We start from the raw sequence: 27,940 nt of genomic DNA on the forward strand, positions 1-27,940 counted from the left end.
CTTCCCCCCTCACCCCACATTGTCCAGGCAGAACCAGGCCTCAGCTGTGTCCCCAAGTGCACACATGGGCAGCTGCAGGCATGGTGGGCAGACCAGCTTGTGGTAGGGCAGGGTGGCCCTCAGTTCCACACTGAACATCCCCTCTTCTTTCTCCAACCACAGCTGGTCCGTGTACTCCTTCTGCAGGGCAGGGGAAGAGGGAGAGGAATCAGGGGTCAGTGGTACCCAGGTGGTACTCGACCACACATTCTACCCACCTTCAGGCATCCCTCCAACACCTCCCCTGGCAGGTGGGCTATGCCGAGGGCCACCATCCCTTCCTATACTCCCGTACTGAGTTAGTGTCAGAGATTAGGGCCACTGTTGTGGGGAACAAAGAATTGTGAGGCGCAGGGTATGGTGGCATATACCTGTGTAATCCCAGATACTTGGGAGGCTGAGGTAGGAAGATCACTTGAATCCAGGGGTTTGAGGCCAGCCTGGACAATACAGTGAGACTCACCCCCATCCCACCCCTGTCTCAGCACAATTTTTTGCAAAGAATTTTGGGAGATTTATGGGGATTTAAATGGCAATACAGTATTATAGACTTTAGCCCCCAGTATCTGGGGCGTGCAGCCTTCTGTGTCAGGAGATCAGGGCCTGAGCCTCCAGGAGGACTTCCAGAAAAGGAGATGTGGCTATAGCTGGCACCATGTGTGCGTAACAGGGCACTCCCTGCTGCTTGGTCCTGCTTCCTGCTCTGAGGTCTCTGCTCCCGTGCCCTTCCCACAACCCACTGCTCGCCTGGTGGACTTTACCTCTTCCAGAGGCCGGAAGACAATAGGGAGCATGAGGGTTATACCGGGGCTCAGAAAGATGGGCTGAGGGATGACCGTGAAAAAGAACTTGGTCTTGGGAGGCCTGCAGGAAGGAGCCAGAGGATGAGCACTTCGGATCCGAGTTGGAACAATGAGAGGAGGCAGAAAGACTGGAGAAGTCCTAGAGCCAAGGGGGCGGGAGTCCTTGAGGCCACAGAGAAAAAGGTGAAAAGTACATGGTGTGGGACACACACATGGGGCTGATCACCAGAGGAACCACCTCCCCACCTCCTCATAGACCTTCACCCGGAACAGAAAGGAACAGCACTTGTGCCTCTGATGGGGACACTGCATGGCCTGTGAAGACCGAGCTGGGGACAGGTCACCCTGGTTTAACAGAATCCCTGAGCACTGAGCCAGGAAACCAAGGCCAGGGAGGGAGGTGCCAGGGATGTGGAGCTGCAGGCCCCCAGTGAAGGTGAACATCACAGATGCTGCAGACTCTTCAAGTATTAATAAGGAGACAATGTTGTCAACAACTCCACACCAACCAAGGTTTAGGTTTAGATGAAATAAATACATTGCTAGGAAAATCTAACTCACCAAACTGACTCAAGAATTATACAATAAACTTTACGGCCACCCTAAAATCTTCAAAGAAATGGAATATGTAGTCAAAAATCTTACCACAATGAAAATAAGAGGCCAGATGGTTTCATAGCAAGTCTTATCAAAAGGTTAAAAACAATGCCAAGCCACCTTGGAGTGCTCACCTGAAATCCCAGTACTCTGAGAGGCTGAGGCAGGAGGATCATAAATTCAGGCCTAGCCTGAGTAACTTAACAACTTAGAGATATCCTGTCTCAACATAAAAAAAAATTTTTTTTAAGGGCCAGAAATGTAACAGTGAAAAGGAAGAAGAAGAAGAGGAAGAAGAAGAAGAGGAAGAGGAAGAAGAGGAAGAGGAAGAAGAAGAAGAAGATTTCAGTCTTAAACTCTTCCAGATAATATAAAATGAAGAACATGCTTCACCATATCCTTTGAAAGCATCATAATGTTGCTGCAAAAACCTGACAGAGGCAGGAGAAGAAATAAAAATTATAGACCAAGCTTAGAGACAAAATATCACCAAGAAGAATTTAGCAAAGTATAGAAAGCATTTTCAGTCACATCCACTGGGATTATTCCAAAAATACATGGCTGGTTTAACACAGGAAATTGGTTACTATGATGTACCATATTAACAAGGGGATCAAGTGATAATTTCAATTTAAAAATTAGATAGACTTCAACATGTCCATGAGAAAAACACTCATAGCAAAATGTGGATAGAAGAGAATGCCCTTACCTTCCCTACAAAAAAAAAGAAAAAGAAAAAGAAAAGAAAGAAAAAAATAACCAACAGGAAATACCCAGCTTAATGATAAGGCACTGCAATGTTTCACTTTGAGATCATGAATAAAAGCAGAGGGCCTTTTAAAAACACTTCTGTTCAGTGCTTTTCTTTTTCTTTTCTTTTTCTTTTTTTTTTTTGGTACCAGGGATCGAACTCGGGTCCTTGTGCTTGCAAGGCAGGCAGCAGAACCACTGAGCTAAATCCTCAGCCCCTTCAGTGCTTTTCTTGAACAGTGGAGTAAAGAAAGACAGAGAAAGAAAAAGTACAAAAATTGGAAAGGAGAAAAGAAAAATGCCATTTTCCATATGAAATACAAATGTGCAGGTAGGAAAAAAAAAAGACAACAAATAAATTGATAGACTTACTAAGCGGCTTTTCCAGACTGCTGGATACAATGCCCATACATAAAGTTAATAACATTTAAAAAAAATTAACAACAAACAGAGAATTAAAACAATTTTAAGATATATCACATCTAATATCATCATCAAAAACACTAACTACTTGGGAATAAAGCTGACTTATATTGTGCGTGATATTTATGGAGAAACTTTAAACTTTACTGAAAGATACAAAGAAATTCAATAAATCCTCTGTAGGGATCCATTGTATTTGTGGATTGAAAGATTCAGTATTTTAATGACGTCTGTTCCCCCCAAACTGATCTCAGAGGTTCAATTAAATCCTAATAAAAAGTTTTTAGGTGTATATTTGATGAGCTGTCATGAAAATTAAATGAAAATTCAAAGGGTCAAGAATAGCCAAGGTAATCCTGAAGGGGAAAGAAGTCGGAGGACTTAACACTACCAGACATCAATATTTACTATTAGTGTAATCATTAATTCAGGCCAAAACTGGTCCAGGTGTGAACAAGTAATAGAACAAGGGAACAAAACAAAGAGTCCACATAGAAAGTATGAACTTTTCAGTAAATGATGTTTAGATATTTAGACATTCAATTCTGGAAAAATATGTCATTGGGTGCCTACCTCCATTCACAAAAAAGAATTCCATAAGGACAAACATGAACGCCAAAACTATATATTTTTTAGAAAATATAGTAATAGGAAAATATCCTAATGGCTTTCAGTTAAAAAAAAGGACCCAGGGATTTAAGACTTCTTTTAAAAGCAACAACCATGAAAGAAAAAAAATTAACTCTGATTTCTTTGAAATTAAGAACATCTACACTGCTAAAGACACAATAGAGGAAAAGACAAGTCACAAGGTGAGAGAAGATTTTCACAGCACATAATTGACAAAGGATTAGTATCCAGGATAAGAATTCTTATTTTTTAAAAAAATAGAGGACTTGGAGGAGCAAGAAAACGAGAAGGAAGTGGAAGAGGAACAATTTAATAAAAAATGGTCACAAAAAGACTTCAGCATGAATTTCACAAATGAAGAAATGCAAATGTTCAATAACCTCTGAAAAGGCACCCAGCCTCCTTAATCAATAATGAGGGAAACGAAGATTAAAACTACAGGTTACCATCATAGGCGAAAATTTACAACCTCAACAACAGCACTTATTGGTAAGGACATAGAAGAATGGAAACTCTCATGGCAGAAATATGAACAGATCGAACTTCAGAGAACAGTTTACTTTTATCTACAAAAAGTGAACATGTATGTCCTAAGCTTCAGCAATTCTACTCCTATGTCTATACCCCAGAAAAATTCTTGTACCTGTGCAATTGGTACCGGTTCCAAGCTGGTTGGTGACAGTCTCAAACTTGAGACAACCCAAACATCCCTCAACAGAGGAAGAGATGAACACAGTAGGGTATGGGCATACACTGGAACATTTACCACGATGACCCAGAATGAACCATAGCTGCTCATGAACAAGTCTTACAGGCATAACTGAGTAAAAGAAATTACACAGCTGGCGAATCCACTTGAGAAAAGCAGGGAGATGGTTCGCATACAAGGAAGGATGGTGGTTCTCTTTGTGGATGGGGAGGGAGGGTGTGCCCACCGTGGTAGGCCAGGATGGGGAAGATACCGGTCACTATTCCATGACTGAATGTGGTCACTCAAATCCCACTTCATAGAATTCTTCTAACTGTATATGTTTTGAATACTCTTCCGATTTTATGCGACATTTGTAAAGTTGTTTTTAAAGGAAGTCTGGTCTGGGGCTTGAGAGCTCAGGGGCTGGGTCAATGGTCCCTCCGTCTGGTACCTGTACTTCATCTTCTGGATTTTCGAGGTGAGGTTTTTCAGAACCAGGTTCCTTGAGGTCTCCTTCCCCAGCTCCCAGCCTTTCCACCGCAGTTCCTTGGGTACCTCAATGCCCCAGACGACCCTCTTCTTCACTCTGTCCTGCTTCTTAGGGAAGCACACTTGAGTGTTTATGGGGCTGGAAGGCTGTCAAAGCAGCAGGAAAAGAGGAAAAGGAAGGTTTTGTGAGCAGGGCAGGGCACAGAGACCCAGAGAATGACCATGAGGTCCCTGCCTCCAGCAAGGAGTGAATGATGACACCTCTCACACTAGAGATTTCCCCTGAAGACAGCAGGTGAGAAGCAGGCAAATCTGAAGTCACACATTACTTTCTTCCAAGTCACCGGAATGATTTGCTCATGAGAGCACTGGTCACCGAAGGGCCACCATCCAGCCACTCCATCCAGCACACAAATGCAGCCTTTGCTGGTTGGTTCTGGTTCTCATGTAACCTCAGATACCTTTCTTTCTTTCTTTTTTTTTTGTACTGGGGATCAAACTCATTTGCAAGGCAGGTGGTGGAACCACTGAGCCAAGTCCCCCACCCTCAGATACCTTTCCCTCTGCGTCACCATCATCATCTCCTCCCAACACACACACTTCCCGCTCCTTCTCCTCCTCCTGCTCTTCACTTCTCCTAGCTGCAATGTTCTATCCCAGGACTTTTCCAGACCATAGGATGCACCATAGTTCCTCCCCCATTCTTCAGCTGATTAGTCCATGACCAAGACCACCCATGGCCTTGTGCTGGGCATCTCTGAATGCTGTTCTTGGCCATGTTGGAGAAGCAATGTGCCTGTGTTTCCCTGCCTGTAGTGGACAAGTTCTTCATAGGCTGATCCATGACACCTATCTACAGGGTGTGGTAAAAGTGTACAGTGAATGTTTAAATTTTTAAAAAATGTATTACACTGAAAAAAAACCCACACTGCCGTAATCCCTCTCAGAATTCCTCCCTTGCCCCCAACGCACTCACTGCATTGTTCTTGTCACATTTTCTTTTCAAAATAAAGTTTTAAAAAGAAAAATATCTTGTGATTTTTCTGAAGCAGTTCTGGGAGTTCTTTCACAAGTGTCTTTACCAGCTGTGATTAAAAAAAAAAATACAATGAAAGCTGCTGTCAAGTGACATCCAAAGAAAAGGCAGATTCATAAAAATATTATGTGTCCTCATCCACCTTATTCACCTGATCTGGCACCAAAGGACTTGCAGTTCTTCTCCAAAGTCAAAATGACCATGACAGGTAATGTTTTCATTTTTTTTTTTTTTTGGTTTTTTGAGTCAGGGTCTCACCTTGTAGTTGAGACTGACCTGGAACTCACTATGTAGCCCAGGATGGTCTCGGACTCACAGTGATCCTCCTGCCTCAGCCTCCTGAGTGCTGGGATTACAGGCGTGCACCACCATGCCCGGCTTACACAGGTAATGTTTTCAATGGATTCGGGATCTCAAGACAGCCAGGACAGCATAGCTAAAGACACTCTCAAAAGAGGGCTTCTGGAACTGCTTTGGAAAGTGGCAAAACAATAGGATTAGGATGTTTGAAGTGAGAAGGAATATTTTGAGGGGTGTCAATGGTGATGTGCCTTGTACTGTAACACAATTTCTTTTTACAATGTAAACAATCACCTTATTTTTAAAATCCCATTATGTGTCTAAGGAAGGGAAAAGATGGAACCCCCTGGGGCAGCAGGTGGATGAGGGTGGAACCAAGTACTTCTTCCTGCCGTGGCCACTGCTGTGCTACTCGGCTCACTGCCCTTTCATCTTTGACCAAGTATTGCTTGTCAACTGTTACATCACACAAGGATGCACTCATCCATTCAACAAGTATTTGTTGACTATTATATGCCAGACACTGTGCTAGGTGCTAAGACTACAATGGTGAACAAGACTGACAAATCCCTTCTCTCTTGGACACTACATTCTCAATTTCAATATTACAGAGAGCGTCAGATGGTCTCTGCGTCAGATGGTTCTTGATTGTCCATGCAGCAAGGGTGACATGGATGAGGGTGGGTAATTTACTATAAATATCAGTTGCTGCATCAGTCAGAGCCCAACCGGGAAAGCAGAGGCCACCCTTGTGTTTAAAACACGGCTTTAATGCACAGGCAGGGGCAACGAAGTAACCCAGGGTTAGCACCTTCAGGAATCTAGCACCACACCCAGGAGAGGACAGGCCATCAGGTTATTGGAGCCCTGAGGCCTGCCTGGAAGAAAACAGAATCACAAGGAAGATGAAGCTGCTGATACATCATACCAAGCACAGAGAGGAAAAGAAATACCTAGCTTCTCCGTTTCATTCAACTAGCAATCTCCTGCCTGCTCAGAGCAGAGGAGAAAAGGCCCAGTAGGCACAGGTGGAGTGTGAGACACCTTCCACTGACCCCCCAGTCCACAGGGAAGAGAATGCAAAGCCCATCACATCTAAGGAAGCACAGGACACCCACACAGCGCAGACACATGCTGCTCCAAACACAAGTCATCCTCTCTGGTCAGACCCCGGACAGCTGCACTGTCACACAGAATCACAGCAGTTGCAAAAAGTAAACAACATTCACATATTGGTCAGACCCCAAACCATAGGGGTCAAGGCCAAAAGAGTTTTGTGAATGAGGAAACACTGGCTACCAGGACAGCCTCCAGGTTGCACCTCCCAGAAGCCCCTCATGGCACACTCACTGCTGCTGGCACTCCAGTCTAACTGAGCCTCTGTCTATGCAGAGTGCTGAGTATGGATGGGAGAGGCAACTCTTTCAGATTCCCAACTCACTTCCTGGCATCCATGCCCTGCCTGGCCCCACCACACCCCGTTCCACTGCCCTTACCAGGTCCTCACCTGGGCACTGACATTGCTGCTGCAAGCACTCATGACCATGCTGCTGCCATTGATGGTGGGAACAACCGTTGTGCTGGCACTCAGGCATGATCCACCGGAGCTCACGGTACAGTCCCCACTATCTGTGGGCCTCATGATGGGCTTGGGATTGCCCAGGTGGGAGCTGGGCACCTGAAACATGAATCTGAGAGAAGCACTCTAGCTAAGCCAGGAGCTCCTGCCAGACCCAGCTGGGAGCCAAGCTGGGAGAGAACAGGTGAAATAGGAAAGACATAACAAGAGGGCAATAGTGAGACTTCCAGTGATCATCACTGAGATGGAGAAGAGGGCTTATTTCCCAGGTCTGGGAAGAAGCACAAGGTGGCACATGAGAAATGAGAAATGCGAAAAAAAGATCTAGGGCCTTCCTGAGTGGTGAGTCACTAGGCTCCCAAGAAAGGCACTCAAAAGAAGGGTCTTGGATGAGCCAGGAGGATTGTTGTGAGTTCGAAACCAACCTGGGCTACATAGTGAGTTCCAGGTCAGTCTCAACTACATAGTGAGACCCTGTCTAAAAAAAAAAAAAGCCAAAAAAAAATAGAAGGTTCTTGGAGAAGGCCCACCTCCTTATGCTTCTCCAGGACCACACTTGATATCACTACATCTTCAATGTGAGTCACAGAAATACACTTACATTACCTTTAGCTACCTTTACTCTCTAGCCTCCTCTGAATATGTGTTGCCTGCTGTGAGAAGAGGAATAAGGAGCAAATGAGATTAACAGGTTCTTGGTATTCTGGATTTCCTCTTCATCAACCATACCCTGTAGTCCATGTTTAAAGTAAACATTCACTAAAAAATGGATTAAAGAATAAATGAATCTGGGTGTGGTGGCACATGCCACTTGCAGTCCTAGTACTCAGAGGCTGAGGCAGAAGGATCGTAAGTTCAAGAACACCTGGGCAACTAAGTGACTTAGCAAAACTCAGTCTCAAAATAAAAAATACAAAAAAGGGGCTGGGGATGTAGCTCAGTGTGAAAGTTCTAAGTTCAATCCCCAGTACTGCAAAAATGAATGAATACAGTGGTGCCACCGACTCCCTCATAATTGCAAGGTCCTGAGTTTGATCCCCAATACAAAAACAAAACAAAATAAAACAAAACAGAAAACGAATATGCCACCTGCCTTGCAAGTTCAAGGATCCAAGTTCAATCCCTGGTACCAAAAAATAAAAAAGTTAAAAATGAATGAATAAACAAACCCTGAGCAGAGAGGTCCCTGGATGGACTGCAGTTGAAAATTATATGCAAACATATGTGTGCATGACATGCAAAGTATACGCAAGATGCCACGTATACATACAGGGGCTGTTTTCCAGGAACAGCATCTACATCTAATCCCTATGACAGTTTGTGGTTATATGTGGCTTGTGTTTAACTTACCCTAAAATTTACCTTTAGGAATTTATATACTTTCTGCAAACACTCTCCCATTTCCTCCTTCCTTATCCAGCACAAAAGATTCTGTTGACTCAGTTGTTCCTAGAAGGTTCTCCAAACCCTCTGGAGGGGGTCATCTTGGATTCCTTCACTCACTCATTCACAAAGCATTTACCAAGTGCCTGCCTCGTAGCAGGCACTGTGCTACACACAGGACAAGACAGGCAAAGTTCTTACCTTCAGTTGTAAAGTGGATGCTCAAATGGAATCCAAGAAACACAAGCTGGGGAGGCAGGGAGGAGAGTCCTATTAGTTTTGTGCCACTATGGTTTTGCAGTCCTGTTCCTACTCACTGATTTCTTTGACTTCAGAGGATTCTACAGAAAGCTCCTGCCTTAGGGTTCTGAAAGAAGTCTCCAGTCAACACGTGAAATTATCCTAGAGAGTGTATAGAGGAGATGTGAGATGATGGAGTAGTAGGCTCCACGTTTAATCCCATACTGCTCAGCTTAGATTCTCTGACTTTCCCTGCTGTAGTAGTCCACTCCAGGCTTGTGGGGGTGGGGCAAGAGGGGGATACTAGCTCTAGGGCAAGGGAAGGAGACTCCCCAGACTCTCTCGGGGATAGGCAAGTTTCTCCACCTTCTGGTGCCTCAGTCTCCCCTATCAAAAGAGGGTTGTCCCATTTCACGCAGTTACTTGAAGCTTGAATGATATAGGGGATTTGAAGAAGCATTAAACAAACCTATGTTACTATAATTAATAATCATAACTTACACTTCCATTTCTGAATCATAGTAAAGAGACCAGATAATTGTGGGGGTGGGGTGGGGAGGTTAAGCCAATTTTCTAATTTCAAAGACTTAGGAAAATATATCACTAGATGCCTTTATTTGGATAATTTCCGACCTTAACAATTCCCAAGATGATTAGTGAAAAAGTGAGTGGCGGGTCCACGTGTAAGCTGAGGAAAAATAGGTAAAATGAAGGAAACAAAATATACTTAGAGCTGTTCCTCCTTTGTTTTCGGGACCTCCGGTCTGATCGACCACGTCCAAGTCGCAGTCCCACAGGGTTCTATGTGAAGATGGAGGAGACCCTTGGCCACGATGTCCCAGAGAAGGCAGTCTTCCAGGACAAATACCTTCTCCCTGGCCACTCGCTGCGGAACTCACAGCGCCGCCATGTTATTGTCTCCATAGATACAGGACGCGCAGGAAACAGCGTCTTCTGGTATCCCAAGGCAACGACGGCAACTCCAGTGAGTCAAGGCGCAGAGGCGCGAATGCACTGCCCCAGGATTTTTTTCTTGAGCTTTATATTTGCGGTGGTGGAGATTGAACCCAGGGCCTCTTTCGTTTTAGAGACGCGACCTACCATTAAACTACACTCCTGGCTCTGCTACTCAAGTTTAGTCTCCATAGTGCTCAGTTTTGTTGCCTGAACTTTCCTGCTATGGTAGTCTGCGGGCTTTTTACTAGTCGTGATATGGAATTATTTATATATGTTCCCTTAATTGCCAGAATCATGACTTTTTTATTTTGTTGGACTTGACACCGAATGTGAGTCATTCCTGTCCTCTCCCACATGCGGTGTTGTCACAGGATCAGAACTTCATTTCTGTGATTACAACTGTTAACTTGAAAGCAGCCCTCAGTTATTTCTTACTTGAATATTGCTTTGCAAATGGATTCCTTGCTGGTGTCTTTGGTGTCATCTCCCAGCATTTCTTCTGGCCCAGCAACTAGACAAATTAACTGTTTCGAAGAGATCTGAAGGTTAGTGTAGAAAGAAATTCTTACACATAAAGAGGAGTTTTAGAAGCCCATTTGTTCATTTGTCCATGTGTGCTTTGGGGGAGGAAGGCTCTTATTTGGCAAAGACCCTTAGGAAGGTGAAATTGAAAATCTCGAAGTTCATTAAAAATGCTTCACTGTGAGTGGGGAATTTAGCTCAGTGGTTCCAGCACCTGCTTCACAAGTACAAGGCCCTGAGTTCAATCCCCGGTACCACAAAAAAAAAAAAAAAAAAAAAAAAAAAAAAAAAAAAAAAAAAAAAAAAAAAAAAAAAAAAAAAAGAAAAGCAAAGAAAAAAGAAAAGAAAAGAAAGAAAGAAAAAAGTTTCACTGCTTCCAGCAGTGATCCAGTTTCTTCTCTGAGTGAAGAAGGAGTGTGTGGTTATGGGGATACAGCTTAGTGAGTCTAGGGGTAACCCTAGAAAATAAATTCTCATTTTGGAAGTTTGGGAATTGACTTGTGAAAAGGGGAAGATAGACTGGCTGGCAAAGGGACCTGAGTTGGCCTGGGAGAACACGTGGACAGAGGCAGGCAAGACTGGAGGGAATGGGTGAGACCAGGGGGCCGGTTGAGTGATACTGTATAATCAGCCTGGAATTTTCCTGAGATCAAGGAACATGGAGCTCAGTGAGTGTTTCACTGCTTTTAATGGGATTCTCAGAATCTGCAACCTGTACTTTGGACACAATGGCTTTTATTCTGTTTACAGTTTCTATAATGATTTCCTTTTTGCATTTCCCCCATGTTCTTTGTGAAGTGAACAGCCTGGCTCAGATGGATCTTAGGGACAAGAAAGGGACCTTTCCATTTTTCGGCCAAAAAGAAATAGAGAGCATTGAGTTTAGGAGCTGGGTTTGGTAAAGACCTTAGAAATCCCACTAAGAAAACTCTGACAGGGAAGGAAATCTCATCCGAGGGGCACTGCACCCTTACACTCACAGTGGGGGAGTCTCCCTCCACAGTTCTCCCCTGCTCACATTTGATGGATTACGGACTTGGGGTGATGAAAGGAGATAGCTCCTGATGCTGGCCCTTGTGGTCTCTGCTTCCTTGTGGTTCCAGTGGCCTCCTGGTATCTCTGCAGCTCAACTGATATGGAGACTTCCAGGGTCGCCTCTGCCTGCCTTCTCGACTTTGCCCAGGGAGACAAACCACATGGGTTAGGGTTAGGGTTAGGGTTAGAGTTAAGCACAGCTGAGAGCTGAGCCTGAGAAAGAGGAAGCAGAATTTGGACCTGCATCATAAGTCACCTTTTTTGATGCACCTGGAACCTGTGGGAGATAACAGGTATTGGGTCCCAGTAATCGTGTCTTCCTTGGACTCAAAAAAAAAAAAAAAGGCCACAGTAGGAGATAATGTTTGGTTTAAGGCTCTGCACAGAGATGAGCAGTAATTCATAAAACTGATGAGGAACAAGATGTGGGAGAAAGGAAAAAGGATGGTGGGAGACATACTTAGACCCTCTGGCCTAGCAGCTTGGGCCAAGGGAGAAGAGAGACAAAGCACACTCGGTGATGAGGGCTTCCTTGCACATAAAAATATATTTGCTGAGTGGTGTTTTCAGATACCTTCTCATGCCCCATGATGTCTGTGTAATCCTGATCAGGGAAATCATGGGGACCTGGGACTAATCTTGACCATTGCTGGCTGTATGGCCTTGGAAGTTTTCTCATATTCCTTGGGGATAATTTTCAAAATTCCATACGAAGATTAAGTTAAGCTGATTCAGTGAGTACACACACACACAAACACACAAGGAGGTCAATCTTTTTTTTTAATCTTTCTTTCTTTTTCTTTTTTTTGAGACAAGGTCTCACTATGTAGTTGAGACTGACCTGGAACTCACTATGTAGCCAAGCTGGTCTTGAACTCACAGCGATCCTCCTGCCTCAGCCTCCCAAGTGCTGGGATTACAGGTGTGCGCCACCACACCTGGCTTGCTTGCTTGCTTGCTTGCTTTCTTTCTCTCTTTCTTTCTTTCTTTCATACTGGGGATCAAACTCGGGACCTTGAGCTTGTGAGGCAGGCAGTGGAACCACTCAGCTAAATTCCTGGCCCGAGGTCACTCTTTAAATGTGAGGTTGCCACAAATGAACCACTCAGCTTTCTGAGAACCTTCTCTTCCTGCCAGCTCCCAGCTTCTCTAAGCACAGTTGGAGCAGGGACAGGTCTTCCTCCTTTCCATACCCTCCTCGGTTTCTCCAAGGAGGAGGCTGCCTTGCTGCTCTGAGATGGAGAAAGATAAAAGAAGATGCTGTGTTGTTCTGTTGTCCAGTTGACAAGTTCACCCAGCTCCAGCACTTTATAGCATCTTCTCCTGCTTCCTTTCTCTCTGAGATTCTGGCTGCATTTGGATTGTTGATCATGGAACCAGGTCTACATCCAAGATGTACTGGAGGAAGGAACTGTGGAGGTGAGCCCTGTCACAGAAGTTCCTGGCCTCAGAAATGGGTGGGGTAAGTTTCCTCAATCCAGCCTGGAGTGGAGCGAAAGAGAAGGTAAAGGGCCATTGGGATATCTCAGAGCTGGAACTCAGAGCATGCATTAGAGGGCCAGAGTCCTCTGTAGCTGCTGGAGTACAAAGGCATCAAGAGATTGGTGGCACTTTCAGCATGAAAAGGATGCCAGGGCACAAAACTGGCAGGGGTTTGAGGGTAGATAGATCTATGGCCATAGAATTCAAAGAAAATTATTCTAACCTGCCTGGAAGTACCATAGGGCTTTCTAACTCTCTTGAGTAAACCTGGGCTTCCTAGATAACTTTCTCTCTCTATTCATTGTCCCTACCACAGGGTAGAAAGACACACAGGCCGATAGCAAGGAACACAGGGAAAAGGAGATGAAGTTTGATCTCAAAAGGCTCAAGTTCAAGTCCTGGTTCCACTTTTAAAAGTTAGGTATGCCAGGCAAATTGTTAACCTCCCCAGGCCTCATGTTTCTGATCTGTAAAATGGAAATTTAAGGGGATAGTATTAAAGAACTTAAAAACTGATACAGTAAAAAAAAAGTTGATAAAGTACAGGTACTTACATAGGTCAGTGGATACCAGATAGCCTTAGAGACAGAACATTGTCCTGGAAATCCACACTGTGCCAGGCTTAACTCTTTACTTCTTGTGTCATGAGAAATACTGGGATATGGAAACAGGCCTGGGAGAGCAACCATGGCAGTGGGGGGCTCAATAACTGTTTTGTTTTTCAGTAACGGGGATCAAACTCAGGACCTTGCACTTTCCAGGCAGGTACAGTGCCCATGAGCTACGTCTACGGTCCTCAATACCTGTTTAACAATTGATACCAACTGGTATCTGTTTAAAGAATTGACAGCCAATATAGCTATAGAATACTAGTTACAAGCCAGGTGTGTGGACAAATCCCCACCTCATTACCTATTGCACAGTTATTTATTTCAACAGAGTCTCCCAAACTTGAAGTCTCTGACTTTTGATTGCACTTAGTCAATGGAAGATCTGTCACTACATCTAACTATTCATTTCCTTCCTATCTGAGCAGGGCTCTGTCTCTGTGATAGCTTTCCCCGCAGTCCTCATTCTTCCCATCTCTTGCCTCCACCACTGCGCCTGTATGGAGAGGTGCCAGCACCACGGACAGCTCCAGCATTGCCACATTCCCTTCCTCCTTTTGTCTTGTATCCCTCTTCCCTCAGCCACTCCAGCCCAGAGACCTTGCAGTGTAAACTGAATAAGGGCAACCCTGGGAAGGCAGCACGGTGGAGAGGTTGGGAAGGAAGCCTGGAGCCGTCAAACTGTATTTGAGTTCCAACTCCATCTCCTGTCAGCTGTACGAACCTGCTCCTTCATTTCTGTAAGACCCAGGGAAAACTTTAACATCTCCCTCAGTAGTTGTGAGGTTTAAGTAGATTAAAACTTAAGGAACTTAGCCTAGTTCATTGTAGTTCTGAGTAAATGAAAACCACCATTATCCTGTGACTTTCCACCCTATTTCATTCCTCCAGCCCTTTTTCCAATCCATTTCTGACCAGGGTTTGAGTAAAGATGTCATAACATGACCATTGCTTGGACTCAGGTGTGGTAAGGAAGCCCATCTTTGGTCCATAAGATTCATGTCATCACTAGACTTTTTTTAATACTTAATTTTTTTGTACCAGGGATCAAACTCAGAACTTTGCACTTGCAAGGCAGGCATCAGCACCACTGAGCTAAATCTCCAGCCCATAACACTTAAAAGTTTTTGAGAACCAGGCACGGTGACACATACCTAAAATGCCCAGCACTTAGGACACTGAAGTATGAGGGTTGCCACAAGTTCCAGGCCAGCATGGATGACAAAGTGAGTTCAAGGCCAGTCTCAACTGCCCATTAAGACCCTATCTCAAAAAAATTTTGTTTTGTAGTTAATTTTAGATGTACAAAAGAGTCACAAAAACAGAGTTCTCATAAACACTTCTCCAAGTTTCCTCTTGGATTAATGTCTTACAATGACCATATAATGTTTACCAAAACTAAGAAGTTAACCCTAGTGCTCTAAACACTACTAACAGAAGTACAGAATTTAAGATTTTACAAGTTCGTCTGTGTATCTCTTTTCTTCCCAGTGTCTAAGCCAGGATCTCACCAGGCACTTACTTGTTGTGCCTCCTTGGTATCCTCCACTCTGGGGCATTTCTTGAGTCTTTCTTTGCTTTTCATGATCTTGATGATCTTGAAGAATACTGTCAGTTATTTTGCAGAACATTTTCTTTACCTGCATTTACCTCCTAGCTTCTTGTTGTTAGAGTAAGGTTTTCAACCCAGAGGTGATATGGCCTTTTCAGAATATCACATCAGAGGGCACACGGTGTTAGCATGCATTGTTGTAATCTTGAACAATTAGCTGAAACAGGATTCTCCACTCTAAAGTTGCTGTTTCTCCTATTTATTAGATTTTGATCTTGCCCATTTTTGCTTCTTTAGGATTAAGACATGGAGACCAAGAATCCTGTCCTGGAAACTTCCCCCTCCCTGTACTCCCAACAGCACCACTAAGCCACAGTTACTGCTCTGAGATTTCCCAAATCTAGCATTCAGAAGTTTGTGGAGAAGCCAGATGCTGGAACATCTGGATTTATTCAGGCAAAAAGTGCTTTCTGGTTCATCTCCATAGACTTCTTGCCAAGACCCTGCATTTTCTTCCTGCAGCACCACTGTGGGCAAATGTGGCCAGCAACTGCTCTGAGGAATTGTCAACTTCTTTCCCAGGTCTGGCCCAACCTTTAAGCACTTTCTTCAACACTGAACATGTGAGTTTCTAAAATCTCTCATAACATTTATTCCCACTTTCTAACTCCTTCCAACCAACTTCCACAAGCTTCCTTCCTTCCAGAACCACCGCAAGGCTCTTCACTCCTGCTCAAGAGTTTGCCATCCCCAGACATCCTGCCAGAAGACCAAGCGCATTTTCCCATGCACTGAGTGTGGAGAGATGTGTTCCCGCCTCCTTCCCTTGGCCTCCACTCCATCTCCATCTCGCCAATGTACTGTATTTCACTTCAGTGTCTTCTCACACTGCCTTCAGATGATTAGAGCACATCACATCTCCTTCAGCTTCACTGCTCCTCTGTTTATCAAAAACCTTTGTACAAAATTCTGTTAAAGGCCTTCAGGAAGCCTCAGGAGATGTCTTTGCCTATTTGCCCTTTGTCTGGTAACCTGTGCTGTATGAGAAATTACTCCAAACAACCTTTTCATTTTCTTAGGGTTTTGTGGGTGAGGAGGTCAGGCCTTGGCCAGGCAGGTCTAGCTGCGGGGTCCCTAATGCAGTTGCAGTCAGATGCTGGGTGTCCCGATGGTGCAGTTCTGTGGCTGACAGTCGGCTAGGCCGTGGACTGTGACACCTGTGTGTAGGACACAGGCACAGACTCAAGGCAGAGCTACACAAAAGCTGTAAGGCCATTTACCACTCAAACTCAGACCAGATTCAAGGCCGACACCGCCGAAGAGTCTGCTGACATTTTTTAACCACCATACACTCTGTCCTGAGTCCCTTCAAAGAGCCTAGGGGGTTATTCCTCTGGGACCACCTTCTCTAACAGGGTTTGGCCATTCCCAGCCTTTAGACCGAACGTGGGAGTGCCTTCCTCTACTTCCCCTTGGATGAGAACTCATCAGTTCTTGCCTTTCTGGTTTGCTGCTGCAGGGAACCTGGGCTCTCATCTGGATTTTACCAATGTAAGATTTTGGGGAAATGACTTCATGTTTCTGGACCTCAATCTCTTCATGTGCAAAGTAAGAATTAGTACTAACCTGACCTCCCTGACTTTTAGGACTAACAAAGATGATGTAGATAGCACACATCTAGCGCACTTAGCCCATGATGGATGTTCCAGAAGATGGAAAAGTGAGCATAGGTAAGTTGCTTCCCTCTGGATTTATTCATCACTGAGACAGGGATAATGATTCTTCCATCCTGCTTCCCAGAGGGATGAGAGAGGTCATAAGTGAGACACAGAGGAGATCAGACCCTGTCCCCACCCGCTCAAGAAGTGCCCCTGGCCTGTGCCTAGCTGGGACGATGCGTGCGTGCCAGGCTGGCGGGAGCGGCTGAGGGCGGGGCTGCTATCTACTGCACTTGGCCTTATCAGATCCCGGCTGGCTAAACTCCACCTGGGGAACAAAGAGGCTTTTAAAACCGAGCTTGGGTGTGGGACTTGGGGCCCAGCCCCAGGAGGTGCAGCCACCTCTGTATCAGAGGGCACCTTGTGAGGGAGTTGTGGCAACTAGGGAAGTCTGCCTGCCAGGGGCACCCTCCCAAGGTGGGAAGCCGGGCCTGTGCTCTCCCTCCAAGGGCCTGCCAGGACCCCCCCCAGCCCCTGCCTCAGGGCACAGCGTCCCTCCTCCCCACCCTACCCCAGGGTATCTTCATTTCCTTTCTGGCAGGTCTAGCTCATTGAAACTGTTTGTCAAACGTGCCTGGAACATTGCCCTCCTCGCATGTGCTCCTAAGGATCCACTCACCTGAGGCTTTCCAAAGGCCTTTAACAGAATTTGCTACAGAATTTGCTCTGTTTAGAAACAGAGGAGTAGCAAAGCTGAAGGAGATGTGAAGCAAGTGAAATACAATACAATGGGGAGATGGAGATGGAGGTGGAGGCCAAGGGAAGGAGGCGGGAACACATCTCTCCACACTCAGTGCATGGGAAAATGTGCTTGCTCTTCTGGCAGGATGTCTGGGGATGGCAAACTCTTGAGCTGGAGTGAAGAGCCTTGAGGTGATTCTGGAAGGAAGGAAGGAAGCTTGTGGATGTTGATAGGAAAGAGTTACACCCCTGAAGGCCCAGCCCACAGCTTTCAGTTGAGGGCACCTATTTCTGGTTTCCTCACATGGGTCCCAGGTGCTAGCAACAGGCTTGCTGCCTAAAAGACCATTGCTTTGGGTTCAGCTTAACACCAAGTCACTCCCTGTCAGTATATGTGCTGCCAAAGCGAGCAGTAGCCACTCCCTGTCAGAAACCTTCCTGCAGGTATCATTCTGAGGCATGTGGGTATGAGGTGCAATGATTGAAGTTTTCCAAGCAAGAGAGAGGAGACTACCAGGACAGCTTGGGGTGGCACAGTCTGTAGGGTCACCTGAGTGCCCTAGGTCCCTCTAACGAGTGCAGTTGGCCCACGCAGCTGTAGAGCTCCCAGCTGGGAAGTCCCCCCGCACTTTGTCTCCTGCATAACAAACAGCTCTCCAGGTCTCCTCCAGGACTTCAGCCCAGGTCTTCCCTTTACTAGACTGGGCTATCAAGGGGCTCCACTTATTCCTTCCCCATGTACTTCCAAAGTGTTGGGAAGGTGCTATGGTTTGAATATGTCCCCCAAAGTTACAAGCTGGAAACTTACTCTCGAGTACAACAGTGTTGAGGGGTGGGTCTTTAACAGGCCATCGGGTCATGGGGCTCTGCCCTTGGGAATGGATTCATGCCAATATGGTGGGAGTGGGTTGGTTATCACAGGAATGGGCTCCTGATGAAAGGATGAGTTTCCTCCTTCCTTTTGCTTGCTCAAACTCTTGCTGTTCTCCCTCCACAGGATGATGCAGCACAAAGTCCTTCTCTAGATGCCAGTACCTTGATATTGGACACCTCAGTCTCCAGCATTCTGTTTTAGAGGTGCTAAATGGACAAAGAAGGGGTTGGAGCAAGGCAGGCAGAGTGAGCTGGAGCCTAGCCGGTCCTTGAACCCAGGCAAACCAGACTTTGGCAACAGGACATCTATATGGGAAAGCTCCGGAGAGCACTCTTGCAGGTGCAGCTACTAAGGCTGAAGAAGAGCAAAGGTCAAGACTGCTAGGGGTGAGAGATCTGGGTTTCTTTGTTTAGAAATCTCAAAGCTGACTTGAGCCTTTTCCTACGCTCACACCTTCAATCCTTCTGTTGCCTAAATAATTGTCTTATCATCTGCCACATTGTTTCTGTCCCCATGGCCACCTCCTCAGTCTAGACTCTCCCATTAGTGGGCTCCTACTTCCATATTGCCCCCTCTACTCTGGCTCCATACTGTAGCCAGGGAAGCTTGCAGAAACTATCTGGCCATGAGCCTCCCGCTCTTCAGACCCTCCAGGTGCTTCCAGGCCACTGGTGGCAAAACCATGGCACACGTGGGAACCAGCCACCCCAGCCACTGAGCATCAGATAACAGTTGCTTTGTTTTGTTTTGTTTTTTTCTAAACTAAAACCTCAGTACTCAGGTTTAATTGCAGTATGGCACTTTATCATAAATAAATGGGTTTTGGGTTGCACTCAGTCTCTAAGGGGTTCACCATCACTGACCCAGGCACTCAGCACTGAGGCCACATTTTCTGAACCCAGGCTCTGTGTCATCCTAGTCCTGCTACCTTTCCATCACAGTTTTCGCCAAGCCACATTCATGCTTACGGTTTTGCATTGCTGGTGCACTCAGGCCTCTAAACCTTAGACTATGCCCATTTATTTATTTAGTTAGTTATTTAGTGAGTTACAGTACTGAATTGAATGTAGGACCTCACATATGCTAACCAAGCACTTTCACTGAGCCATCTCCAAAGCCTCCTCCCCTCCTTTTGGTGGACTGAACCCAGAACCTTCCCACTGAACTATATCCCCAACGGCCAGCCCCTTCTTTTAAAAATCTTTTATTATGAGACAGGCTCTCCCTGAGCTGCTAACTTTCCCAGGCTGGGCTCGAACTTGCAGTCTTCTTGCCTGATGCTCCTAGGGTTCTGGGATTGCAAGTGTACACCACTGTGACTCCATCCTTCTTCCTTCCTGTTAGACAAACTCCTTTTGCCCCAGCTATGGCATCCTCACCATCCAAAAGCCACTTCCTGGTCCACCTCAACTCCCAAACCCAACCCCATAAGGTTTCACTCGCAGCATATAGTACAAGATATGGATGTCTGTCTCCAACCCTTCCCCTTCCCTACTTGCTTTCATGGAGAGCAGCCAGGCCTCTTCCTCCACTCAGACACAGGCCCAACAGAGGAGTGTCCCATCAACAGTGGTGGCTGAGCTGAGCTCCGTCAGCAGCTACCTGCACCCGGTGCGGGTGAAACCACCTCTGGGCCTCACATCATTGAGGCTGGTCATTGCACTGTGGCTGTGAAGGATGGCTTTCTGGCCTCGCTCCTCATATCCCTGTCCCTCCACCTCCTCAGATGGGGGAGGACAGGATCCCTGGAAAAGCTATAGGGCTCACTCCACCACCTTCTGTTTCTTTTTCTTTCTGTTTGCTCCCACTTCAGTGCTGAGAATCAAACCTAGAGCTTTGTACATGCTAAAAAGATGCTCTACCATTGAGCCCCAGCTCCACTTTATTTTTTCTAAAATTGCTCTTTTGAGGGCCTGAATTCAGTTTTTTAAAAAACGTTTTCTGTTGTTTTCTCTTCTTTTTTTTTTGCCAAATCTTTGAAGCTTTCTTGGTCTGAATGGGTTCCCTGAGGAGGTGAAAGATCTGGGGACACCAAATGGCCTTGCGTCTTCTGCACTCCATAGGAAAGTCAGTTTCAGATACCACTCCCCCTCTTTCCCTCTCTCTCCTTCCCCCATGACCTGGAGAATCATCTCCACGACATGGAGAATCCATTTTTACTACTGTCGATGACAATCTGATCTCTTAAGTAGACTGTCTACAGGAAGAAAATGTACAAATGGATAGACAAAAGCATCTTGACCTTCACCTTATGTTTCTCCCAATGAATGAGTTCATGGACATTTTGGTCAGTGAGAATCTACTATACAGAGATGGGTCCTCTCTGACAAAGCAGATTTCCAGACCTGAAATGCTGAGTGTGACCTTCCAGAAAGGACCCAACCTCACTGAGGAACAACTTTGTGGTAAACTACAGACGCAAGAGCCTAACTGGAAGGTTTCCAGTCCTCCCTCTGCCACTTGCTGCATAATCTTGGGTATGCTCCTATGTGGAAAATGTTACTATTTAAGTGTATGCCACAGGAGATCTAGAATAATGCCTAGCAATGACTAGTCTTCATTAAGTGGTAGCAGTTAGTATTATAGCTGGTGGGGATCTATTTTCCCAGATGGCACAAACTCCAGGTAATGCTGTTTTCTCTGGAACTTTCCTCTATGGAGCAGATTTCCTCTATGGAGGTGGAGGGCAAAAATTCTGCAGATTTATCTGCCATCACTTCCACCACAATGCTCTCTGTGAAAGGGTAGAGTCTGAACAACAGCATGCTTTAACAGCTGTCTTCCTGTGGCAGGTCGGCAATGCCAACTTCCACAGTATTCCATGGTCTCCCTGACCTAGTTCAACTTGGCTTGACCTAGGATCTTAGATAATCTGTAGTAGTACCAGAAAATTTGCTTTGTGATTGAGGGACTGAGAGAAAGTGAGAGGGACTGGTGTTATCCTGTGTTGGCAATAAACTGGGTCTTCTCTAGACTAAGCAATGTTTCTCAAAGTGTAGTTCACACACCGCCTGGGGTGTTGCAAAGTAAGTTTTGGGGTCTCACACGGGATCTATTAAAGCAGTATCCTAGAAATGAGGTCAAGAAACAAGCTGCCCAGGTAATTCTGAGGTTTGCTAACTCCTTACCCCTTTAGGGGTTTCCAACTTATTCAAGAAGTCAGAATGTGACACAAGATAAATGTGAATTCTCCAGTATTTTCACACCACATTACATTACCAACAAGGAACAGTTAGAAAGGCAGGCCCCAAGAACTGGAGTAAGCAGGAAAACCACCTTGAGTAGGGCACACTGACAGTGTTTGGTATGTGAAGGGACCATGGATTAGCTACCTCAGTTCTCTCTCCAGTCCACCCATGTTTAGGACAGACTTTGGGGTCTGTGTACAAAGCCCTCCCAATTCCCCAATTCAGAGCACAGCTTTCTGCTGGAACTTTGCAGAGCTACTGGATGAGAGGGGGCTTGCAGACAGGGTGGGAACGCTGGAAGTTTGTCCTTGGAGGAAGGCACTGAAGAGGACAGCAAACTCCTCAGTGCTAAGGAGAAAAGCAAGCCTTTTGCCTTCCTCAAAACTGTGTCAGCCCATTTAGTATCCTGGACTCAGTGGCTCTAACAACTTAAATAATTTTTATTACAAAAGGAAAGAAAAACCAAAACATCCCCAAAATGCTCCCGTGGGCTTCCCCCTCTGTGACAATAAATAAGGTGGGGGAGACTGACTAGAGGAGAGGGTGGAGGTCATGGTTCAGCAGAAAATGGAGCTTATCCTAGGCAGGAGTGGCAAGGACATCCAGCCTCCCTTCCCCTGGCCCAGGTACTATGGTCACATTGGCCAGAACATACAGCTCTACCCACTGACAGTGACAGTCCTGGGATGTATCTGAGGAGTGTGGCCAGAGGGAAGAACACGTCTCTGGATGGCCAGGCTGGCTGTGCCAACCTTGTGGCCTTCTCAGTTCCTGGCAGTAATGAGTCCAGTCAGCTCCCTCCTGGCTCCCAGGGAATCTAGCAGCATCAACTGAGGTGCAAGCCCACCTATGGGCAGAATCTTTTGCTACTGTGGTCTGTTACCAACAGTGAAGTCAGAAACCCAGGCCCCAAGAAAGACTGGAGTAAGTGGTCCAAAGACAGATGATATGGACCCTCCTCATGGTGGGAGGCAGGGTGTGAAAATTGTAGTGATGGTTGGGTCTCAAGATCTCTAAGATAGAAGGATACCCTACCCCCTGCCAGCTCACTATACCAAGATGGGAACGGGGATGGTGGCTTTGTCCACTTGAGTCTCAATGGTGTATCACCACTGTGAGGGACATGGTGGGGCCCAGTGCTCCCAGCTCAAGTCTCTTCTAGAGCCACAGCTCTTCTGGTGGGGAGGCCTTTGGATCCAGCATGGCAGTTTCAGGAGGGCTGTGATGGGGTCCTCTCAGCTCCCTGCCCCAGACATGCCCAGTGGGTGGAAGCTGCTTTCTTCCAGTAAGAGATACCCCAGTCGGTACAGCAGCTGAGGGTACCAGTGCACACCCTCTCCAAGAGTCCAGCTGCCCCACACCAAGCTGGGGAAGAGTCGCAGGGGCCAGAAGGCCATCTGAGCCAGGTGGTGGTCAGCCACGGCTGCAAAGCAAGAAGCCACCACATCCTCAACCACCAGGGTCCCATGCCTTGTGAGTGGAGCATAGGCCCCAAGGGCCACATGTGTGGAGACAGCTGCCACTCGGGCAGGCTGCAGGCCTGGCATCCCTGCCACCAGCACATACTGGCCAGGTTGCACATAGCTGGCAAAGGTGGCCCGGAAGTGGGCTGGTGGTTCTGTGTGATTGTCAGCAGTGAAGAGCAGGTGGGCAGGGGTGAGTGCCAGGCGGCGTGGAGGGTCCCGCGTCTCGATGACCTGGAAAACCCTCTGCCTGTCTGGCTCACGGTCCAGGAAAATGAGCACGTCACTGAAGATGGGGTTCCCATCCTCCCCCATAGCCAGCACTCGATCTCCTGGCCTCACAGCTGATAGGGCCACGCGGGCCCCGCTCTCTAGGCGCACTTGGGCTCCAGCAGGGAAGCAGCCACCCGTCTTGGCTGCTGCAGAGTGCTCTGTGGGAAGAAGGGACAGGAAGGGGTTACTACTGGAGAGTTGGGATTCCCAGGCACAGCACCCCTCCCCTAGCCACCCTAGCCCAGCCAGAACTTCTCTCACTCCCTAAGAGCCCCCATCACCATATCCCAACCCCCTGCTCTCCATTTGCCCCCCATGCAACCCAACAATTTGTACAATGGGGCTCCAGGACCCAGTGGGTGAGAGGGACAGGGCCTCCTGTAGGTGATGTCCCCACCTGTTCACATCAGAGCAGTTCCATGAAGCTGCCAGAGGCCAGTGGCCAGCTGAGCCAGGCATTGGTCAGCTGTAGCTAGACCCTAGGAAAGCCACATCCCATGCAGAGGGAAGTCACTTAGTTCCTCTGGGGTCTGTCATTATTGTTCACCCCTTGCTCACACGTTTTTTCCAAAAAAAGTATCACCACCCCTGGACTGATACAGCAAGCTCTGCGACAGAGCTGACTCTTAGAGTCTATGGAAGGGAGAGGAAGGCCAGCTCAAAGGGCAAATACAGACTCCTGTGCAGCCTCAGAGTTAATGGTCAGGGATAGGTCAAGGGCAAGGAAAAAGTCATCGTCTTCAGTTCATGTTCTTGGTTCCAGTGCCAGAACAGAACACAGTGGCAGCAGCAGGTAGGAGAGAACAGTATTTGGGTCAGGAGTAATGAATGAAAGAGGCCACTTGGGGAGCTGGCCCTGGGCAATGTTTACAGGTGAAAGGGAGTTGTGACTCCAGGTAGCACTGTTGGTGGAGGAGGTGTGGAGCAGGAGGTTCAGGCTGTGGCTGGGGGTCAGTGCGGGACAACCACAGTGAGTCCAGGGAAGGTCAGGATCACCAAAAGGCAGGCCTGGTCTCATGTGCTGCATCTGTGAGTGCAATTTCTACAGGGGTGTGGGGTGGAGGGCTAAGTCCGTGGTCAGGGAGGGCTGGAGGGGATCCACATAGGAACCAGGTGAAACATCTGTGACTGGGTTGAGTGTGGGCGACAAGGATCTGAGAGACTTTAGGAAAGCGGGTGAGGCTCCCATGCTTGTCAATTCTAATCAACAAGGCAGCCAATCTGGGAAAATCCACTTTATTGAGTCCACTTTTATTTTGACTCTCTTGGCTAGCTCTGCCCCCAAATGTCCAGCTTCAGGGATCTGGGGAAGAGGTCGGGGACGCCTGCGCCCCCTGGGAGGCCTGACCTGCAGCTGGGCGATGGTTGTGAACCTCTGGCTCCTGGTCAGGCATACCGGTGTCTGAGCACACTCAGGCCCTGGCCCCACCGGTGCCCTGTTGTGCATAAGCTGTGTGGGGAGGTGGTGCCTGCCAGCCTGGCTTCCTCCATCTGTCCAGCTTGGTCTGTCTTGCACATCTTGTGGCAGGCTCTGGACTGTGGACCCCCAGGTCAACACGAAGAGGCACTGGGACAGACCCTGTCTTCCCAGGCTCAAATCATATCATGACACTAACAGGTGTGGGAGGCACAGGAGGTTGTGAGCAGCTGCAGGGAGCGCCGCGGACGTCTTCCTCTTCCCCAGGATCCCCGCCTCCATCCCCTAGCGGACATCTTCGCAGTCTTGGCCCTGGCAGTCACTGTACTGACTGCCCACTCCCTGCGGCCCCGGCCCCGGGCCCAGACCCCCGGCAGCGGCTCACCGGACTTGACGGAGCAATGCACATGAGCCTTGGACTCATAATACACCCAGTCGAAGCCGGCCTCCACTGCCAAGCGCGCCAGCAGTCCGTACTTATTGCGGTCGCGGTCTGAGGTGGTGATGTCCACGGCACGGCCCTCGTAGTGCAAGGACTCCTCTGAGTGGTGGCCGTCCTCATCCCAGCCTTCGGTCACCCGCAGCTTCACGCCGGGCCACTGATTCATGACAGAGATGGCCAGCGAGTTCAGGCGGTCCTTGCAGCGCTGAGGGAGGAACGCGCGAGGCGGAGTTAGCGGAAGGAGCCCGATCCAGCGCCGATAGGCCGCAGACTCTCCCACCGCACCCACTCCAGTCGGAAAACCAGGGAGCGTCTCTGTCCTTCTCCCTTAGGAACACAGAGCCCTAAAGTGTCCCCTCCCATTCTAGCATCAGACGCCCCGGGCACCAAGAATCTGGAGGATGCCCGGAGGCACACACCCTCTGGTAGGCGGAGCTCCCTTCCCTCCTGTGTTCTATCACCCCTTCTCGGGGTTGGTCCCTCCGCAGATGGGACTAAACTTTTCCAGTTTAGGGTGCCTCTGACTCGCCAAGACCCAAGGGCGGGTTGCGACGGAGATGGAGGAGCCAGCCGACTGCCTGAGGCTGGCCTGATAGGCATGCAAGGCCCTAGGTCCCCAGTAGGTGTCACTGCAACCTCAGGGCTGAGGCCCGGGGCGACCGGCCCTGGAGGCGCGGCAGGTGCCGAGTGCCGAGGGCGGGCGGAGAATGTGTTATTGGAGGGGAATCCCAGCCCCGCCGGGAACACTTCGAGGGCCACAGAGCGTTCCTGCTGCGACTCTCAGGACCCCAAGCTCTCCGGCACTGGGGACGGCAGATACTCGAACAGAAAACCAGAAGCTGGTGGGCTAGGTCCTCCAGCCTAGGGGACAGCGACGCGTAGCGTCTTCTTTTGGAGGGGCGTGCACGATTCAGGATCTCAAAGCCCTCAGAATCTCCGCGTGAGCTGCCCCCGTTTGTAAAGAGACCAGAGAAACCGAGCCTTTGATCTCAGGGAGCTGGCTGCACAGCCTCACGATCCTTCTTTCAGGGGATGAGAGTAGAGCTGCGTGCTAGGGAACAGACCGGACAGAAGTCCGTAGTTGTTGCCTCCCCACGTGGAGGGGGCCCCAGAGCCCGAAGGACTATGCAGCTGAGGGATGTGGGCGCAGGAGCGTGGTCTCTTCCCAGCAGGGGGCCTTACAGCAGTCCTTGTGTCCCAGGTATGAGGCCTGTGCAAGGGCGGACAGCCCATGTCTCAACTCCCCCTACCCCACGGAGTCTGGGCCCCACAGACCCTTGGACTGCACCTCCCAGGCGCTGAGAACCAAAGGCCAGGCTGGTCCTCCCGGTGCACAGCCGGGCTTGAGGGCGCTCCCTGCCCAGAGAGGGAGCTCTGTGTGCTCCTTCCAGGATCTTGATGCCCGGCTTCTGTCCCCCAACTGGTGTCTGCTGGAGATTCCAGCTCCCGCCCCTCCGTCTCCACTACCCCCTCCCTCGGGTGCAGAGCCTGGGAGCTCGCTGTCAATGATTGCCCAGCCTGTGGTCCCCTCCGTCTCCACTACCCCCTCCCTCGGGTGCAGAGCCTGGGAGCTCGCTGTCAATGATTGCCCAGCCTGTGGCCCGGATCCTTATCTGCATTCCTCGGCGCCCGGCCCGGCCCGGCCACCAGCCAACCTTCGCCCCGACAGCGGCCGGCCGGCCCCGGCGCCAGGGCGCATGCTGAAGGCCGTGGTTTAGCTGCTCTTCCTAAAGCTAGCTGCCTGCTAGCGGGCAAAGAGCCTGGAGACCCTAGAGGAAGGGAGCGTAGGTCTCTCTCTGCACACGCGGCATCAGGGAAGGACATTTGTGCCACAGCGCTCCACACGCGCAGAGATCATGGTTCTGCTGCCAGCCACCTATGGTTCTGCTGCTGCCCCTCTCTTCCAATTCTTCCTGTCCCCTCCACCAAGCCTAAGGACACCCTCCCCTCAAGTTCGGTCACAGAGCCCAAATGCCCAGCACTCCGCCCTTTACCCGCAGCAGACCACTTAGCTTAGCTCTGGGGACAGACACGTGGGCTTGCCCGGCAGTTCCCTTTCCCACCTCCACCTGGCTGCTCAACTCTTCCCTGCTGTTCTTTAACCTCAGCCGGGACCCTGCTCCTGGAGGAGCTGCGCAGCGAACCTAGATCGCCTGGAGCTTCTTTGCCTCGAGGGTGCCAAGTGGCTTTGAAATGAAAAGGGCGCCACCGAGAGGAAGAGTAGGCCGGGAGAGACTGAGTGGGCCCCAGAGGCGCAGGCGGCAGTAGGGTTGAGGTACCTTCGGGTACCGCGGCTGGCGTGAGCTGCCAGCACTCCGGACAGAGAGGGCGCCGCCGCCCTGCCGAGCTGTGGGGCTTGGCAGTGGGAAGGTTCTCACAGTCTCACAGACTCCAGCCAGGCTCAGGGATGCCGACTTGCGGCCCGGACCCCTGATCGGCCTGTGTTGGGCAGAAGGCAGCTGGGCTTGGTGAGAGGGGCAGGTGCCAGGGGGCGTGCCAGGCAGTTGAGAAAAGGTGCCAGGGGGGCAGGTGGCCTTGCTGCGGCGGCGCGCTGGGAGGGCGGATCGCGCTCACCTGGGTCATGAGGCGGTCGGCACCCGTGTTCTCCTCGTCCTTGAAGATGATGTCGGGGTTGTAGTTGGGGGTGAGCTCCTTGAAGCGCTCGGAGCTGCGTGCGATCTTGCCTTCATAGCGCCCGCTGGCGCCGAGGGTCTTCTCGGGCACGTTGGGGCTGAACTGCTTGTAGGCGAGTGGCACGAGTTTACGCG

At 48.6% G+C, this 27,940-nt stretch overlaps 2 protein-coding genes and 1 long non-coding RNA gene across 5 annotated transcripts in view; 1 reads left to right on the plus strand and 2 right to left on the minus strand.

Annotated features, from left to right (window-relative positions):
- Cfap65 (cilia and flagella associated protein 65) overlaps positions 1-9,880 on the minus strand; it is a 36,754-nt gene extending 26,874 nt beyond the window's left edge. For 2 of the 3 annotated variants that reach the window (XM_010611869.2, XM_010611870.1), the window contains exons 1-5: positions 8,922-9,880; positions 7,266-7,449; positions 4,385-4,569; positions 801-981; positions 14-180 (exon numbers count right to left, since the gene is read on the minus strand). In XM_010611869.2, coding sequence (XP_010610171.1) covers positions 14-180; positions 801-981; positions 4,385-4,569; positions 7,266-7,445 — 713 coding nt within the window. In that variant the 5' untranslated portion in view covers positions 7,446-7,449; positions 8,922-9,880. The remainder of the gene's footprint in view (positions 1-13; positions 181-800; positions 982-4,384; positions 4,570-7,265; positions 7,450-8,921) is intronic. The other variant, XM_033764647.1, reaches the window with a different exon arrangement.
- A 41-nt stretch (positions 9,881-9,921) lies between these two features.
- LOC104853730 lies at positions 9,922-15,967 on the plus strand. The gene is made up of 4 exons (XR_777872.2): positions 9,922-9,945; positions 12,818-12,893; positions 15,639-15,739; positions 15,823-15,967. It is a non-coding gene; the product is annotated as an uncharacterized LOC104853730 (long non-coding RNA).
- A 5,632-nt stretch (positions 15,968-21,599) lies between these two features.
- Ihh (Indian hedgehog signaling molecule) lies at positions 21,600-27,819 on the minus strand. The gene is made up of 3 exons (XM_010611971.3): positions 27,747-27,819; positions 25,116-25,377; positions 21,600-23,471 (listed from the first exon to the last, which is right to left on the minus strand). The coding sequence occupies exons 1-3, from the start codon at positions 27,753-27,755 to the stop codon at positions 22,813-22,815; spliced, it is 930 nt and encodes a 309-aa protein (XP_010610273.2). The 5' UTR covers positions 27,756-27,819; the 3' UTR covers positions 21,600-22,812.
- Between the last annotated feature and the right edge of the window lie 121 nt (positions 27,820-27,940).

The sequence above is a fragment of the Fukomys damarensis genome, unplaced genomic scaffold (assembly GCF_012274545.1).
Source record: "Fukomys damarensis isolate Sample0158 unplaced genomic scaffold, DMR_v1.0_HiC HiC_scaffold_16, whole genome shotgun sequence".
NCBI classification, from domain to species: Eukaryota; Metazoa; Chordata; class Mammalia; order Rodentia; family Bathyergidae; genus Fukomys; species Fukomys damarensis.

What these genes read in the sequence shown, in the direction of transcription:
- Ihh (XM_010611971.3), bottom strand. An exon ending in GCATTGCTCCGTCAAGTCCG is followed by an intron (nt 23,472 to 25,115) that starts GTGAGCCGCTGC and finishes TTCTTCCCACAG; the next exon opens with AGCACTCTGCAGCAGCCAAG.